Source organism: Trachinotus anak, unplaced genomic scaffold (assembly GCF_046630095.1).
Source record: "Trachinotus anak isolate AG129_WGS33_773 ecotype Australia unplaced genomic scaffold, CSIRO_AGI_Tana_v1 ptg000025l, whole genome shotgun sequence".
Lineage (NCBI taxonomy): Eukaryota > Metazoa > Chordata > Actinopteri > Carangiformes > Carangidae > Trachinotus > Trachinotus anak.
The window spans coordinates 8,250,133-8,266,303 of record NW_027273876.1 but is presented as its reverse complement, the minus strand read 5'-3'; the positions used below and the strand labels follow the sequence as shown (position 1 = coordinate 8,266,303).

Genomic DNA, 16,171 nt, shown 5'->3' with positions numbered 1-16,171 from the left:
GTTTCCAAAGTTGGGACAAGACTGCAAAACTTAACAAGAACCTAAGATTTCTTTTCTTTTTTCTTTAAATTTTTTTTTTTACAAATCTATGGCATTTTAATTCAAATTTCAATTCAACATTAAAACCTGGATGGAAATGCAGTGAAGCTACAATTTCTCTGTTTTTATGCTCTCTTTCTTTAATGTCTTTTAAAAAATGCTTGACAAAACAGTCTCGCCACCTGTTCAGTTTAGCAGCTGTTCTTGAGCTTTCAATCAAACCACCCAATCTTTCTCAGCAGATGGAGTTTCGCCCACGTGTCACAATATAGTAGACACTCAACGTTGACTTAAAAGTTAAAAGTAAAAGTTTATCCTTGACTTTGAAAACAAGACAAACTCAGGTTGCCCTTGAGCTTTCGGTCACATCACACAATCTTCCATAGGGTGACACAGTTGTGTCAATAATGACTTGTAATTAAGTTTGCATGTAGTGAAAATAAAATAAAAGTCTTATGCTGTATGTATTTTTAGTAGATGATGTAAAGAATTATCTGTCTGTGTGAAATGTGCGATGCAGATAATCTCACTTTGGTTCAAAGCAACAGCAGCATCTGGCATCATCACGCCGTGCCAACATGTATGTTGTTGTATCATTTGATTCATATGAAAACTGTGAGACCTGATTAAAACAACCAGACACACTTATGAAGTCAGTTGACAATGCTTCTTTGTGCGACACTCAGCTGAACTGAAGAAGAAATGTCACTGCCTGTCAGTCCTGACCTCATTGAAATATGGGTGCGAGTGTGTGTCAGCATGTTGACCTCGCTGAGATGGGGAATGTTTCCATCAGCGCGTCTGTGTGATGTAAAACCACAACACTGCGTGGCAATCAGTTGCAACCTATATTACTAAACTGTGTTGGTGGCCCTTCTGCAGCTGGTTGACTTCAGATACTGATGACAACAGCGATAATAATAAGACTAAGCAAGAGGCAGAGGGGGAGGGGGGGGAAACCAAACAGCAGGGTCAGAGAACAGAACAGGCCTGCAGGCAAAACCTCATTATTCTCATTCAGAATGTGTGTCAGACAAGCAGCATCAGCATGCAGCAGTGCAATAAACACACAAACTGTGCCAGTTTGCATCAAACTTCTACACATTTCTCCTTCAAGATTTCTCTTTTTTGTTTTCCTACCTACTACCTATCCCACTGACAGCAGCAATCCGGACATGCCTTTTAACACTGACTTTACACAATGTTACCAACGTTATTCTTTTTTTTCTTTAAACTGTTTGTGCACATCACTAAAATCATTACTGAGATCAAATAGGCTTGCACTGATCTTACAAAAAATTACAATAAGACATTTTCCTATCTATAACTTGAGCTTTTCATTTATACGTTTGTACACAACTTAGCTCGATATAGTAGAAAGCACTGATCTTAGGGGTCAGTCATGGAAAGAGCAGGTAGCACATGATGAGTTTATTTTTCCTTCAAACTGTCACATTATTATAATAAATATATGAATTGAAGCCCCTTTAAGACTTAAGTTCTCATGATGTTTCATGTACCAGGGCACCGACTGTCAGAGGGTTACCTATCACACTATCATTATATCAAACCAGGAATTTCCATATCACATGAAAGAGGATTATGTAACACACCAGATCCTCCATCACATAACGCTTTGGACCTCACAGCCATAGCCACACTTTTTTTGCCAGATAAGGCAATGGGAACGGCAACACCACACTCCCTTTGGCGGCTAAATTGGAGGCAGACAAGGTTTCCGTGGCGACCGCTCTGTGTATCCCAGAAACTCCGGGGGCCGCGCTGCTGTGACTGGCATGTGATATTGTGTGCCTGCAGATTGCGGCCTCTCTCTCTCTCTCTCTCTCCCTCTCTCTCCCTCTCTGTGTGTCCGTGTTTACAGTGCTGAGGACACGGCCAGCAGGTTCCAACCACTGACTCATTGTTCACAGCTCTGAATCAAAGAAAAAAAACACCCAGTGGCTCTAATTCACAGCCACTATTCAGAGCAGAGGAGAAAAGCTTTGGCTTCTGGCTTTGTGAGGCCAAAGCTTTCAATCACAGGTGCAGAGTCAGAGGTTAGAAAACCAACGAGGGCCATACACTACCCCTTTAATACAGAGTGTTATCGCTTTCGTTTGGGGGAACTGGTGGTGGGATTCATGAAGCACAAATCTGAATGCAGTTGAAATCAACAATGCACTATTTAACAAGTGCCCTGCCACAGGCAAACAGATGTTGGGAAGCCCCCTCAAATATTTTCTGCATTCAAGTTACGGTGCATGATATAGTACAATGTATGCAAGAGTTTAAAGGATCAAGAGTTTGCAAAGAAAAAACACAATAATAATATTAATAATAACAACTCAACAGTTGCTGAGGCTGACAGACTGAAGTGCATCATGTTGCGCTAAACGGATCCAAGACATTTTTACATGTTTATTTTTATTAATTTCACCCTCAACGTTGTAAAATGTGTTGGCACCATTCTCTGCTGATCGTGATACGATGTTAGGTTGTTTGTTCTCGAGTTTTGTGACACGATGCTGAGTTGTTTTACTTCAGAGGTGCAGCCACACATCACGTCTGAGCACTGGCACCGATATGAAAGTAGACTGTGATGGGATCTGACCGTGAAACTGAAAGAGCAGATTTCCCCCAGTTCTGGGTGATGTCTTTAAATATCTTGGTTTTTTTTTTAGCATCAACCCAAATATATTAATTTCAATCTCATGTATGACAAAGAGAAGCATCAAATCCTTATATTTATGACACAGCAAATATTTGGTATTTTTGCTTAAAAAAATGAACTGCGATTCAATGATCGAAACATTTGCTGATTAATTTTCTCCTGACTGAACTGACTAATTGCTGCAGCTCTAAACCTGTCATACGAATAAACTGTTTTCATGCTTTTATCAGTAGTTTCCAGTTCACTAAAAAAAAGGATGTACATTCCAATTAAAAATTGGATTTAAAATGAACAGAGTAAATTGTTGTCACATCTTTACAAGCTGGGGAAGACAATGGTTTGGTTGCATCAAGTGTACATACCTCAAATTCTCCTTTTGTGTACTTGGCGTCAGGGACACTTACAATCTCGTCATCTGCAAACTCTGGAAAACCCTGCAAGTGGAAGACACCAAGTTTGGGTGTTATTTTGGATGATGAAATAGGGTGAGGGCCTTAGTGAACATTCAGAAAACTCCAGGAAGCGTCTTACATTAAAGTGCCAGAGAGTCAGAACAGCGACGACCATGGCGGTCGTGGTCCTCCCTTTGCCATTGGAGCAATTAAAAACGAAGGCTGAGCGGGAGTCCTCAGCCAAGGTACTCTTCATGGCCTCCAGCAGCTTATCAAAATCCTGACAAGAACACACACACAGAGTTCATGTCCAAAAAAAGAGACAGAAACTCTACCGCAATACTTCTTGATTTCACCAATATTTATGTGTATCATAAGGAAATCAATCGAGGATATAACAACAAATCAATTTAATAATTCTTTACTTTTTTTAATGCAGAATACTAATTGACACTGATTTTTATATGAGCAGATATCATGCTTGCTACAAACAATATATTCAAATATTAAATTAATGTTAAGTCAGATTGTTTTAACTCAAATTTTACATTTTTACTTCACATTCAGACAAATATTCAAATAGAGACCTGTAAATTGACAAATCATGATGAAGAAAATGACAAAATACAACTGGAGTGGTTGAGAAAAAGAGTAAAATAGTTATTTGCCTTATTCATAACTCTATGGTGAAAAGCTCAGGATGACAGTAACCGTCTTAACCACCAGAGGGAGCAAAAGATTTATTTATTCTCATCTCTCGACATTAAAAACATCTACCACAGGAGCCTAGAAGCTATTTCTGCATCTCGTGCCTGTATGTTTGTGAGTATATACATGTTCATGCACCCCCTTTGCATCATTACCTCTTCGCTTGGGGCGCTGCAGTCCGGCAGAGGGATGCGTTTATAGACGAGGCCCTGATGGGAGCTTTTGTGCTGGTTGAAGATCTCCTGGACTGTCAGGCAGCTTTTAAACATCTTCATCTGCTTCTCCTGCTCCAGCGTCACCTCCAGCCACTTCTGAGCCTGCAGGATCACCTCCTTCAGAGACATCTCCAGTTTCTACAGGCCAGGAGGGGACAACAGCACTTTCACCTCAACTGTTTGAAGCTAGCGAAGCTCTAAAGCTTGAAGTGGTAAAACTAGTGACTGTCACAGGCACTGTTGATCATTAATCTGATTGTATCAGCCCTGAAAAACATCTCAAAAGCAACCTTTTTTTCTACCTCTATTAGCTGTGGGTCAGATGATGGGATAGGAATGTGCTGGTCCAGGCACGAGGGCTCTCTCGGTGTAAAAATCTGACCATTTCCTTCTAACACCAGCTCGTCCTGCAGGTTTACCCACAACACGTGGCTGTGTTTCCTCTTCTCATCCGTCAGATGGGCCAAAACTGCTCCAGCAGCCTGCACACAGCAAGTTTACGATTAGACGGCAAGGAGCTGGAAGTCCGGCTCAGGCATCCTGAGGTGGGCGTGTGAGTCTCCACAAAATCAGCATGAGTCATTCTCCTTAGTCTATTTGTGCTCTCTTGAATTTACCCGACTACAGCGATGCACAGTTGTGATGATTACAATATTGGACAGGGATGTGCAAAATCTTCTATTCCTTCTCTCCCTAGTGTATGCACTTGATTGATTCTTCAATATGCACAAAAATTACTGCTTAGTGAGACAAATATTGCAAGTTTTTTAAAAGAGTAAATAAGAGCTCTTGTATTGATTTGATGACAGTATGAGGGAGTATGCTGCACCTCTGATGTTGGCTGAGCCATTCCATAAACAGGCATCTTGGGCACTCGTCTGAAGTTGACCGCCTTCATCTCCTTCACTGTGCTGAGCACGTCAGGAGCCAAGTACTCATCAGCAACCTGCACACACACATGCATGCACGCACGCGCGCACACACACACACACACACACACACAGATATATGAGGCGTATGAAGACTGGGATGATTATATGATTGTGTGAAAAGATGATTTGAGATATCTATCTTTAAAAAAAACACACACATATACATCATGTGGTGGGATTTATCAGTATATAAAAAAAAAAAAAAAAACACAGCAGTAGCATTTGTATGCGCACACACTGAGACTGTATCTGTGTCCTGCACAACATGGTTTTGGCTTCACATTGCAGACACAGATATGATTAAAACTCTACCGACCACAGAATTAGTCTTCTGCGTCTGACTTCCTCACCAGGATGCGGGCTCCCCTGGTGACCAGCTCGGCCGGGGCTGACAGCTCTGATAGGTCCATGCAGGCCAGCAGCCTGTACAGCCATGCGTGGCAGCACATCCACTGGCTGAAGTTGGACACAAAGGCAAGAGGATACTGCAAAATGCAACACAGTTACAACTCAGATTATTCTCATGGCTAGGATCTACCTCTGATGCATATCAATATTTCGTACAGAAATTGACACTGTAAAGAAAAACGTTACCTGTTCATGAAGGTATGCATTAAATACAATCAAATAGAAGTAACGCTCCAAGCTCTGCATGGTTCTGTTGAGAAAGTAGTCTTTGGTACTGCTTCCCTAAGAAACAAACAAAAGCTTCAATATCTGCTCATATTTCTGTATCTATTTCTCTAGTGAAGCACCTCAAGTAAAGCTGCATTTAAGATCCCACTGATTTCCTGACAGACAGGAGATAATTATGCACAAAATTCAACTCCGTTAATCAAGTCCTCCATCAGCGTGAGGGCCCACGCTGATGAGGACTTTTTATGCATCATCATTATCCTTTGACTGTGGTCTCACCCTTTCTTTATTTAGCATAACCACAAGTTGAGAAGCAGACAACGTTAGAAATCAGCAGCCTATTGCAGCACGAAATGCTGCCTTCAAAGACAAATTGCAGCTTGCTGTCGTCATGTCACACTAACCTGAATCTGATAATCTTCTCCAATACCCTCCAGCTTACTCTTGTTCTCATATATTGCTTCTTTGATGTTGTGCATTTCTGAACACAGGGCGATGGCTTGGTCAACCTTTCAGATAAAACAAGACATTATCAACTTCAACATTTTTGAGTGTCAGAGTCAGAATGAAATATAAAAACATTTTGACCTTGTAAGACCTACAATTAAATTGTATTGAATTGTACTTTTGGATCTCAAGATTATCTATTCCATCCATTTTTTTGTCTCAAACCATGTTGTGATGTTGTGAGTAATCTGCTTTACCTCTTCCATGACCTGCTGTCCATTAGGCAGCTTGTTGATCAGATACTGGATGATCTGGAAAAGTGGTTTGGGCTCTGAAGCTACTTCCTCCTCAACTCTGCAAAACAAAGGAAACAGAGTCAACTCCAGTCTTACCTGATATCCAAAAAAGAAAAAGGCTGAATGAATTCTTCATTAGACTGAATTATCAAATATGTGATGAAGTCCCCTTTTTTCCAGACGTGTTTGATGTTGAGTTCTTACTGAGACGGCGGCTGTGAATCACCCCGCAGGCGATTCATGACCAGCGTGCCCAAGATCATGGCTAGGTTGGTGCGGCCGACCCCCACCTGGCAGCTGAAGAGCAGCGCGGGCAGCGGCCGCGACGCATCGTGGCCCAGAGACAAGCTGGGGCTCTCCTGGAAAACAGAGCACATGTAGAGGACAGTGACTCAGCAGTGCACGTGTGAATGATATGTTACTATCATAACAGCAGTACAAACGATGAATCTGCTCCCCAGTTAGCGTGGTTTTGGTGAATTGTGCTTCAAAAGAGGCCACATCTTATTACTTTTACTAAGAAGCATTACAGCCAAATTTTGCACAGTTTAGTTTAGTCCAGTTTAAAGCAAATCAGTTTTTACTGGGTCATTAGGTTTATCATTTTGGAAATATCTGAGGTAAGATGAGGAAAGTGGCTTTAAAGCCTGTTTAAAGTGGGAAGTGAAGGATCTTTCATCAATGCTGACTTTAGGAGGACAATGTCATGAGTGAGAACTATAGAAAGAAAGAGTGCAAGACTGAAAGAAAGAGTATGGCAGGACTTAGTAAAGCTCAGATCCAAACTCAGTTGAAAAAAAAAAAAAGAAAAAACAGGAGCCACTTTCCAACCACAGGGAACTGGACCGGCTGCTGCAAGTCAGTCCAAAAAAGGGCAAAACAAGGCGAAAAGAACATCCTGTGTGAGTGAAGGGCAGGACGGAAACCAGACAGAGCGGATGGCCAAAGAGCGGACATGAAGTGAAGGTTTTCTGCCATTTTTATTAAATAACTATCACACTTATTAGTGATTGATAGCACAGACAGGACAGATTCAGAAGGCTACATGAAGATTAAAAAAAGCCGCTGTGACCTTCTCGCTGCCTTGGTGAGAAAGTCCAGATGCACTCCAATATTCCAGCCATTAATAACTTTAATGGCTCATCAAAACACAATCCCAACCAGAAAAACACGACCAAAAAAGGTCTATTTAATTGGTGGACTCGCACCATGATTGACGTTTTTACTTGGGCTTACCCTGAGTATGTTCACAAATGCGTCAAAGTCTTCTTCCAGTGGTGCTCCCTCCATTGGTAATGGTAATCTGTAGTACCTGCAACACAACAGGTTGTTACCGAGAGTTGAACCTGCGCCTGTGTTGTGTCAATATTGTGCTTATGTAGGTCTCATAACACTGCACATGAACATTTGACCCTTCAGTAAGACTCCACAGCCGAGCCCCCTCATGTTGTGTTTACAAGTCTCAGATAGAAACTTTTCCTCTTTCAGCAATCCACAAGGGATGATGGGAGAGATGAGATAATGTTCCTTTAACAAAAAAACAAAAAAAAACCTGAGCTTTCAAACTATAATAAAACATCCTGCTGCTTTCTTTTTTGGCTGGAAATGTCACAAGCAGCCCATGACATCTCTCTACGCTCGACTCTGCTGCAAACAGGATGCTGCAACCTTCTTTAGCGTCTGCACGCCGCTTTCTTCCAAAGAAAAAAAAAAAAAAAGCAGGGGAACCAGCCTTTGCACAAACAAGCGCCACTATTTATAACCTGGCCTGCATATTCTGCAGCATTCAGCCACACGCTGCTCTGTCTAAACTGCCATGAGAGCTGAGGAGGTTAAGGGCTAATAAAGGAACAGTGTAAACAACCTGTAGGCCGGCATGGTGAACATGGGCCTCTTATAGACCTCTTCGGTCACGTGTATGTCCTCCTCACACGTGATGGAGATCTTCTGTGGCTCGTCTTTAAAGTACTCGATGTCGTTGTAGACGTAGAAGATGTTTTCGTTGAGCTTGGCGAAGTCGTGGAGCTGTGAAGAAGGGAAGGGGTGTTGAAACGCTGCTATAAACTCCATTGTGTCAAACAAAACTTTGTCAGATGCAGATGCTGACTAAGTGTATGTTCGTCACCTCCTTCCTGATGGTGAGCTCCAGGCTCTCCACCAGCATCTCCTTTTCCAGGCCATGAAGGTTCTCATGTAGGTTTTCCTTCCTCCTGGGGGTGTACGGCACAAAGTCGTCATCCTTGTGCAGGAAAACCACCGGCTCCTCTCTTACACAGAAGAATATAACCTCCTGTTTGCAAAAGCACAGCAACATAGGCATCAAATGATAGGTTTTAAAAGTAAATGCTTGTTGCCTTCTACCAACTACGCCACTTCCAAGAGCAACTGGAAACAATCAGTTGTCATATGACATGCAGCACATGAGTAAGGATTTTAAAGAGGCCTGATGTATAATTTTGTCAATTTCATTTCAATTACGGTCAGATTCTAGCTGCTGTAAGCAGAGAGATTCATTTTCCACTGGTACACGCGACCGCAACTTTCTGTTTGCTCAGTTCTACAATTCAGCCACAGCCTCCACTGAGCACTTGACTCCTCAAATATTTACTGACAACACGGCTAGAAAGAGCCCAGGCAGAGCAACACAGGCACCAACACAGGAAAAGAAAAATCTACCAGAGAACCTATCAACCATTTATGTCGGCTTAAGTGTAGTGGCCGGAAATTCTGCCTGTATTAATGTGGGTCACAGAGAATAACGCTGACCTCGCGTCCTTGCGCCTGGAGCCTCTGGAGAACCTGTTTGAAGCCGTTCAGGCTCGGCTGACCCATCCCAAACAGCGGGTAGGATCCCTTCACCTGGCGGAAGTTGGGCGCCCCGTAGCTGCCCGTGGTGTTCAGGACATCTGCCTTACTGTACACGTCCTGGACCATGAAGTACTCCCCCTGGAAGGAAATGCAAGTTTTACCTGAATTCAGCTTAGTTTAACAACATTTCCACAGCTTCCACTCTAGCATTCATTAGCATTTGTAAATTCTGCAGGGCAAATATTTTAACACTGGTCAGATTTTTAAAAAAAAAAGAAAAGAAAAGAAAATGAAATGAAAGTGAGTGAAAATGGCTTGCATCTTCACCGCCGTTTTTAGCTTTTAGTTTTTCTTAATTTTTTTTTTTTTTTTTTGTCCTTCACCCACACTGAAACACAGAAACAATTAGTAAATCTCTTCTTCCTCCTCCTCCTCTTTCTGTTGGCAAACAAAACCGACACAGTCAGGTTACTCTGTTGACTCAACAGATTAAATCTCTGCTCTGTCACCTCCACCTCCACGAGATCGGTCACACTGTGTTTCAGTAGAGCTGAGCTAAACTTCCGTCATACCCTTCACCTTCTATCATCAGTGCGAAGTATAAATTAGATTGTGGTAAATAAGAGCTTAACATTAATTCCTGCACTGCCGGACTTTATCTATCAATCAAATCGTCATGTTATTCTTCTAGGTTGTCTGAAAACATCAACATAAATACAGGTCAGTGACAGCTAGGGATGGGCTCCAACAACCGGTCCCAGGCTGGTAAAACACCCAGATATGTGAAGCTCTGGTTGAATATGCGGATTCACAGTTGGATTCAGATTTAAAAAAAAAAAAGATATTGAACCCCATCCTTACAGCTGGTAGATAAATATTTAAACAGGAAACTTCTTATTCCTTCATGAGTTTCCACCTGCCAATATTACACTTCACAGTTGCTTACAGTTATTGCTCATTTCTATACATCACTGTAGCAACAGAGAGAGAGGTAAAGGAGAAAAATGACAATGAAAGATTCAATAATTGATTTGTTGGCTGCTTGTCTAAACAAATCCAGGTATTTTACAAAGTTGGAACAAGATCCTAAATGGAACTGGCTATCAGGATCCAAACCCAAACTGTCAATCATGTTAAAGTAAGAATTTGTGGCATTTCTGACAACTTCAGAAAGACAAGACACCAAAGTCTGTGACACATCAGGCTCTATGACCTACAGCTGTGCAACAAAGTTAGTGGTTAGTGTTTCATGCATGCAGACAAATCTGCTACTTATTTAGCTATTTGTTAAATAATAAGGGTTCATAAATCAAGTTCTGCAGCTGTAGCACAGCAAACACCATTTTCCTTCACAGCAACATGAAAAATGAGTCAGGACAGAGATTCTCACAGATCAGTGACAAACTATGTGATGAAAGCCCTACAATCTTTCAGCACAACAGAATCTGGTTTTCAAAATGGTTCAGTTCCAGGAAGACGACTCTGGCCTGAATTTTTTTTTTAAAAAGTGGAAGTGTTTTCAGCTGTAAAAAACAAACCCTGTGGTGTGGATTGAAAGGCCAAAACAAGACCTTACTGTAGGTGAAACTACCAACCTATACACACATGTAAACAGAAGCTGCGGGTTAACACTGACAAAACACGGCATGCTTGACCAGCCACAGCAGAGGAGGTGACAGAGCAGATCAAAGCCCTGAGAGGAGGGTGACAACGATTCCTGTTTCAGTGGCTGCACCAGATCATAAAACAACGCATGACAATGTTCCTACGCCACTCGGCAAGTTTGACATGTGAATGCGAAAAGAGCAGATATAAAGACGATAAAGGAGGAGGGGCTTATTGCGTTGCCCTTACCTGCACCAGGTAGTGCTCGGGCATGGTGTCTGATATCCGACCGAGCTTGTAGTTGGTCTTGAGGATGTCATCGTGAATCTGAAATTCCTGTCTGCAATTATACCTGTGAAACAGAACAAAACAGCAGGTCTGGATGGTTAAAAAAAAAGAGGTCAATTCAATTATCAGATACTATTTGCCAGGCCTGGATTGACAAATGAGATGATAACAGGGGCAAACACTTCTGCAGGAGGGCGGGGGAGGTGACCACAGTGATCAAAGAGGATTAACACCCAATTGTGAGAACGCGGATTCGGGGAGGGACTTACGTGATGACGACAGGTGCGACTTTGTTGGTGATAATGGACTTGGCCTTGTTGTTGTGGATGTTGACTGTCTGAAAGGGGCTCATGCTAAGAGACTGCCTGCTGTCGGCCATCCCGTTGCCATGGACACTCTCAAGCGGCGACGCTACGGAAACAGGCTGTGGTGCGGCACTGGCAGTTGTACCCATGCTCCACAAGCAGCTGTGAATGACATCGCAGCGGACTCAGAAACAGGAAGCAAACACACTCACACACCTACATAAAAGCCCACACACAGTGGCAACACATACGGTATGTTTGGCGAGTGACAACACATGCAGACGCATTTAAGGTGTGATAAGCTATTCAGTGAACGTCTCACACTTCCTCACCAAAGTGATTTAAGAAAAAAATCTGTTCGAGTCACTCATATTTTATAAATAATGATAAGACATATTTAAAGTAATGCAGATTTTTCACATTTGAAACATATTTTTATCCATGCCTCCAGGGACGGCAATGTCAGACTGTCCACCACCTTGATTAGGGTCATCAGGTCAAAATTTCATCACGTCTAATAGTTGGTCTATGATCTGATACAAAACTCATGTCATTCCCATTAGCTTCAGCTGTATTTATTTGTTTATGTTTAACATTAGATACCTTTAGCATACCTACACACCAAACTAAGATAGGGACTTTAAGCAGCACCGTTTGAAGGGACAGCTACGGCATGACATGATGACGCAGATTCTATCACGACACATCCTACCACTGCAGCCCAACTGTCTACTACGGCAAACCAGTCATTCTCCCATAGTGGCTTTGCAATTTCATCATTTGATGCATCCAAAAACTGAACATATGAGTTATTCCTCTTCAATCCCTTGAAATACTGTCAAACCCTTGCAATTATTTTGTATTTATACATCGAAAAAGCAGAAAAAAGCTTTCTGTAGATCTGACACAGAGCCACAGATTTTAATCACCAAGAGTATTTTCATAGAGATAAATCATGCAAGAGGTTCAACCAGTGACTCATGAAGTCCCCCTTTTAGGGTGAGTAAGCACTCAAATACGTTATGATTTAAAAACACAATGGCAGGGAGTCAGAGTCGAGTGTGACAGCATTTATATTTTAATCATACAACTTGATACGGAGCACTCAGACGCCCACGCGAGCCAGCCACAGGTTTCAAGCCACCCTCCTCCCCTTTGAATAAACAGTGAGCCTTGCAGGGAGCTCTGCAGATAAACAAACGAGTCTTCAGACAAGCTAGCAGTCCGCGTCAGGAACAACACCGCAACTCAGCATCACTTCTAACATGAAGCTGATCAGGAACCTACAGCACCAGAGCACACGATCAGAGAAAAACACACAAATTCCCACATAAAACCTTAAAAAAAATAAATAAATAAAAAAATACATAGAAAAAAAAACACAGTGTGTCACCCAACACAAACTCACAGATACACATACTGTCACACTGGAGCGGCAAAGTGTAGACCAAGAGCACAGAATCAATCCCACATCAATATCTACTTCATGAGATACAGCTGAGGGGCACGGCAGGGTCGTCTGTTGCCGCCCGAGCTCAAAGCACCTCTGTGTGATCTCCAGCTTTGAACAGAGTGGACTCTCATTGTGCAGAGAGGCTCTGCGGCGAGAGAAGTGCTGGGTGAGTCACCGCTACTCCCCTCATTGTTGCGTCTGGAGCTGAGTGGGCAGGTCAACCTTGTACCTTTTGATTCGTTGGAGATTTTCTTCTGAAGGGTAAAACACCACATTGATTTACTTGTTACTTTTTCTGCTGGAATGATTTAAAAAAAAAAAAAAAAAGGAAACACATACACAGCTTAACTTGAATAAATGTATGATTGTGGGGAATATACTGCTATCGAATCACTGAGGAGAAAAAAGCTTGAGAAGTAAAAAAGAGGCTCAGTTTCTACCCAATACAAAAAAAAAAAACTTAGCTTCCATAAAAGGAAGTTAAGTTTTCAAGAATACTGTGCTCCGGCTGCCCAAATCTATTTGAGTCCTCACCACATACCAAAAGCATCTCTGTTGCCATAATTCTGCGACTGCCTTGAGAAAAACAACAAAACCCTTCCATTCCGCAACAATCCACCAAAATTCAAGGTCTTACGTGTGCGTTGAAGAGCGATCTGTGCTGCCAGACCCTTTTCTTTGCTGCTTGTTTTCTGCCATGGTCCAAAGGAGTGTGAGAACTTGGCATCACATCCAAAAAGAAATCTTCCTCTTTTTAATCCCGTCGCCCACCCCCAGTCGGTGGGAAACACCCCTCACGGGAGCTCAAAGCGCTCAGCTGCTTGGCATTGGGCAAAAACTTCAAGAGCTCTCAGACAGCGTCCTCCACGTCCCTGTCTTATCTCCAGTCTGATGTTGGGGAGTAGATTCATGCAATAGACTCAAGTCTCTACGGAGGGGACCGGGAAAAGTAGTGGTACATCTGGCAGCCAGATGGCTAAGGTTCAGCTCCCTTTCATGGGGACAGGATCTGCACAAAGACCACACAGTTGACTCTTGTGCTGTACAGTAGGGCTGTCACTTCTCATCTGAAATTCAAGCATTTGTTTGAATGTAATATTCAAACTGTAATGATCTGCTCAAATACAAAATCTGCAGTCTATGAGCTCAATAGACAGTTTGAAGCAGTTCGCCTTGTGGTCCAGCAGAGGGTCCCATTAAAGTCCATCACCAGCTTGAATTAGTTCAAATAAGTTCAAAAGTAGCTTTGTCTGATGTGATTTATAAAACTGTGAATTTAATATTCCTGGTTTTAGAAAGTTGGTCAGACAAAAAAAGAAATAATTTGAATACCTTACCATAAGCTCTGGGACACATTTAATAGAGCAAACAACAGATTATTATCATTCCGTTTCGCTACATTGCAATTTTACTATTTTTATTCCTAGTCAAGTTTCCACTGAATGTTTTAACCACATTTCTAGGAAGTCGTAAAAAGAAAATGCAAATAAATACATGTCTCCAACCAATACTGTTATGAGAATATTAGGAGTTGGACGCATCATGATAAATAGTGGCAGCACTTCTCCAGTTGGTTCCATTAAACTACAGCAGAAGAAGACATGTTGTGCTTAATAGTGCACCAGTCATCAGTCCTAATGTTTCAATGGATGGTTATGTCACATGTTTCATGTACATAACGAGATTTTTTTAATGCTCAAACTGAAAACATGCATACATGCAGGTGGACTGTCAACACCCCCCACCAAAAAAAAAAATTGTATTTTGGGGAGTTTTTCCTTAAGGAAATGAAGAGTCTAATGACAGAGTGCGTTGTTGTACAGACTGCAAAACCCTTTGAAGCTAATTTGTGATGTGTGATTTTGGGCAGCATAAATAAAACCGACTTGAATTAACAGTAAACAACGTGAACAGCTGCAGCCCCAGCGTCATGCGGTCTGCACTACTGAAAAGGTATAACGTAAGACATGCTCGATATAAGATGTATGTTCTGTCTCCTTAACTTCCCATTTGGACTGAGAGCAGAGCTGTGCATTCCTCACAGTAAAGGGCATTTACATAGCGAACCCTTTTCATTCTCTGTCACTTTAAGGACATTTAATCAGTAGGTTTCCTTTACACACCACCACAGTCATGCATGATAATATGCATGTTCCTATGTGGTTCAGTCGAAGGCTATAAAACACTCCGACAGCAGATTCTCCCATTATCCCCGTCCACACACTAGAACTTCCCGTATCCTATCCCATGTGTTGTTGTCATTTGTAAAACATCTGAGTGTTGAATGAAGCTGAGTGACGCTTCCTGACAGAAACTTCACTTTAAAGGTGTGACACACACACACACACACACACTTTGTCACAGAAGTCACAGCCACACACAAGCTCAACTCATCAGCCGCACTGATTTTCAGCGAGGGCAGGCCTGGTCTAGCGAGCGGGCAGCCGGGGCGGAGGCCTGAGTAGAAATAGCCCTTAGTCATAAACATCCTCCTGGAGAACCAATCAAGGCAACTCATCAGAGAAGCTGTTTATCCCGCATGTCAGCCAGAGCAGTGTCGCACTGCTCGTGAGGCCAATAAAACGACAAGACAAGCTCAGATTTCCTCTGACAACAGCGACCAACAATGTAAGAAGTTTGTCCGGGACGCCATGAGCCAGGCCGTGAACCAGCTGGTTGAAGTTAGCTAATGGCACTAATATTTAAATTCACTGATGGCACAGTAAGAATAAAGACCATGGAAACTGGAACCTCCTGCCAGCCTACCAGCATTACTCCATTCAGGGCTGCCCCATTTAAATTCAGCCGGTGTCCCAACTTTGCTGTAGCAACGTCTTCAGACAAAAGGGTCTGAGTGCAGACAGGAAAGAGCGTGCAGCTGCAGGATGCATCTGTTGGTGGCCCCGAGGAAGGATGCAGAGCACTCTTCATTCACAAGAGATGCAGGGGTTCAAGAGAGATGGGTATCACTTTGTAACACCGAGAAGATCTTTCAACACAACTTCCCATATCGGGATGGAGAAGAGAGCCAGAAGCATGGCGGAGTGACAAACCAAAAGAAAAGTCCAAAACGAACGCAACTCGCTTTCTTGGCAGCATCGCTCATCGTATTCAAGGATCCTGGGTGTTTTTGGTCTCCGCAGAAGCCACTCGTTCAGTCTGACAATGTTAAGCCTGAAAGCCTGCTGGCGGCACCAAACCATAGAAAATCACAGAACTGCACAAATACAACATAAGCTGATGTTGTATCATGCAATCAGATTTTCATTCACCCCATTTATGAATAGGTTTTGCCTGTTTTGATTATGTACGGCTTTGGAAATCAACAACATATGCAAGAATGTTGTAAAAACCGTTCAGCAATGCTAGAAAGTGT

At 42.4% G+C, this 16,171-nt stretch overlaps 1 protein-coding gene across 6 annotated transcripts in view; it reads right to left on the bottom strand.

Annotated features, from left to right (window-relative positions):
• The window catches only part of pald1a (phosphatase domain containing paladin 1a), a 54,713-nt gene that overhangs the window by 32,565 nt on the left and 5,977 nt on the right, over positions 1-16,171 (bottom strand). For 3 of the 6 annotated variants that reach the window (XM_071461941.1, XM_071461942.1, XM_071461939.1), the window contains 16 exons: positions 11,307-11,504; positions 10,999-11,101; positions 9,103-9,282; positions 8,462-8,626; positions 8,201-8,361; positions 7,573-7,648; positions 6,541-6,695; positions 6,298-6,394; positions 5,998-6,102; positions 5,552-5,647; positions 5,308-5,442; positions 4,855-4,971; positions 4,328-4,507; positions 3,966-4,163; positions 3,242-3,382; positions 3,073-3,144 (listed from right to left, as the gene is read on the bottom strand). In XM_071461941.1, the coding sequence (XP_071318042.1) occupies positions 3,073-3,144; positions 3,242-3,382; positions 3,966-4,163; positions 4,328-4,507; positions 4,855-4,971; positions 5,308-5,442; positions 5,552-5,647; positions 5,998-6,102; positions 6,298-6,394; positions 6,541-6,695; positions 7,573-7,648; positions 8,201-8,361; positions 8,462-8,626; positions 9,103-9,282; positions 10,999-11,101; positions 11,307-11,491 (2,166 nt within the window). In that variant the 5' untranslated portion in view covers positions 11,492-11,504. Of the gene's footprint in view, positions 1-3,072; positions 3,145-3,241; positions 3,383-3,965; positions 4,164-4,327; positions 4,508-4,854; positions 4,972-5,307; positions 5,443-5,551; positions 5,648-5,997; positions 6,103-6,297; positions 6,395-6,540; positions 6,696-7,572; positions 7,649-8,200; positions 8,362-8,461; positions 8,627-9,102; positions 9,283-10,998; positions 11,102-11,306; positions 11,505-12,750; positions 13,050-13,432; positions 13,819-16,171 lie in introns of those variants that run through there. The other 3 variants (XM_071461940.1, XM_071461943.1, XM_071461944.1) reach the window with 3 other exon arrangements.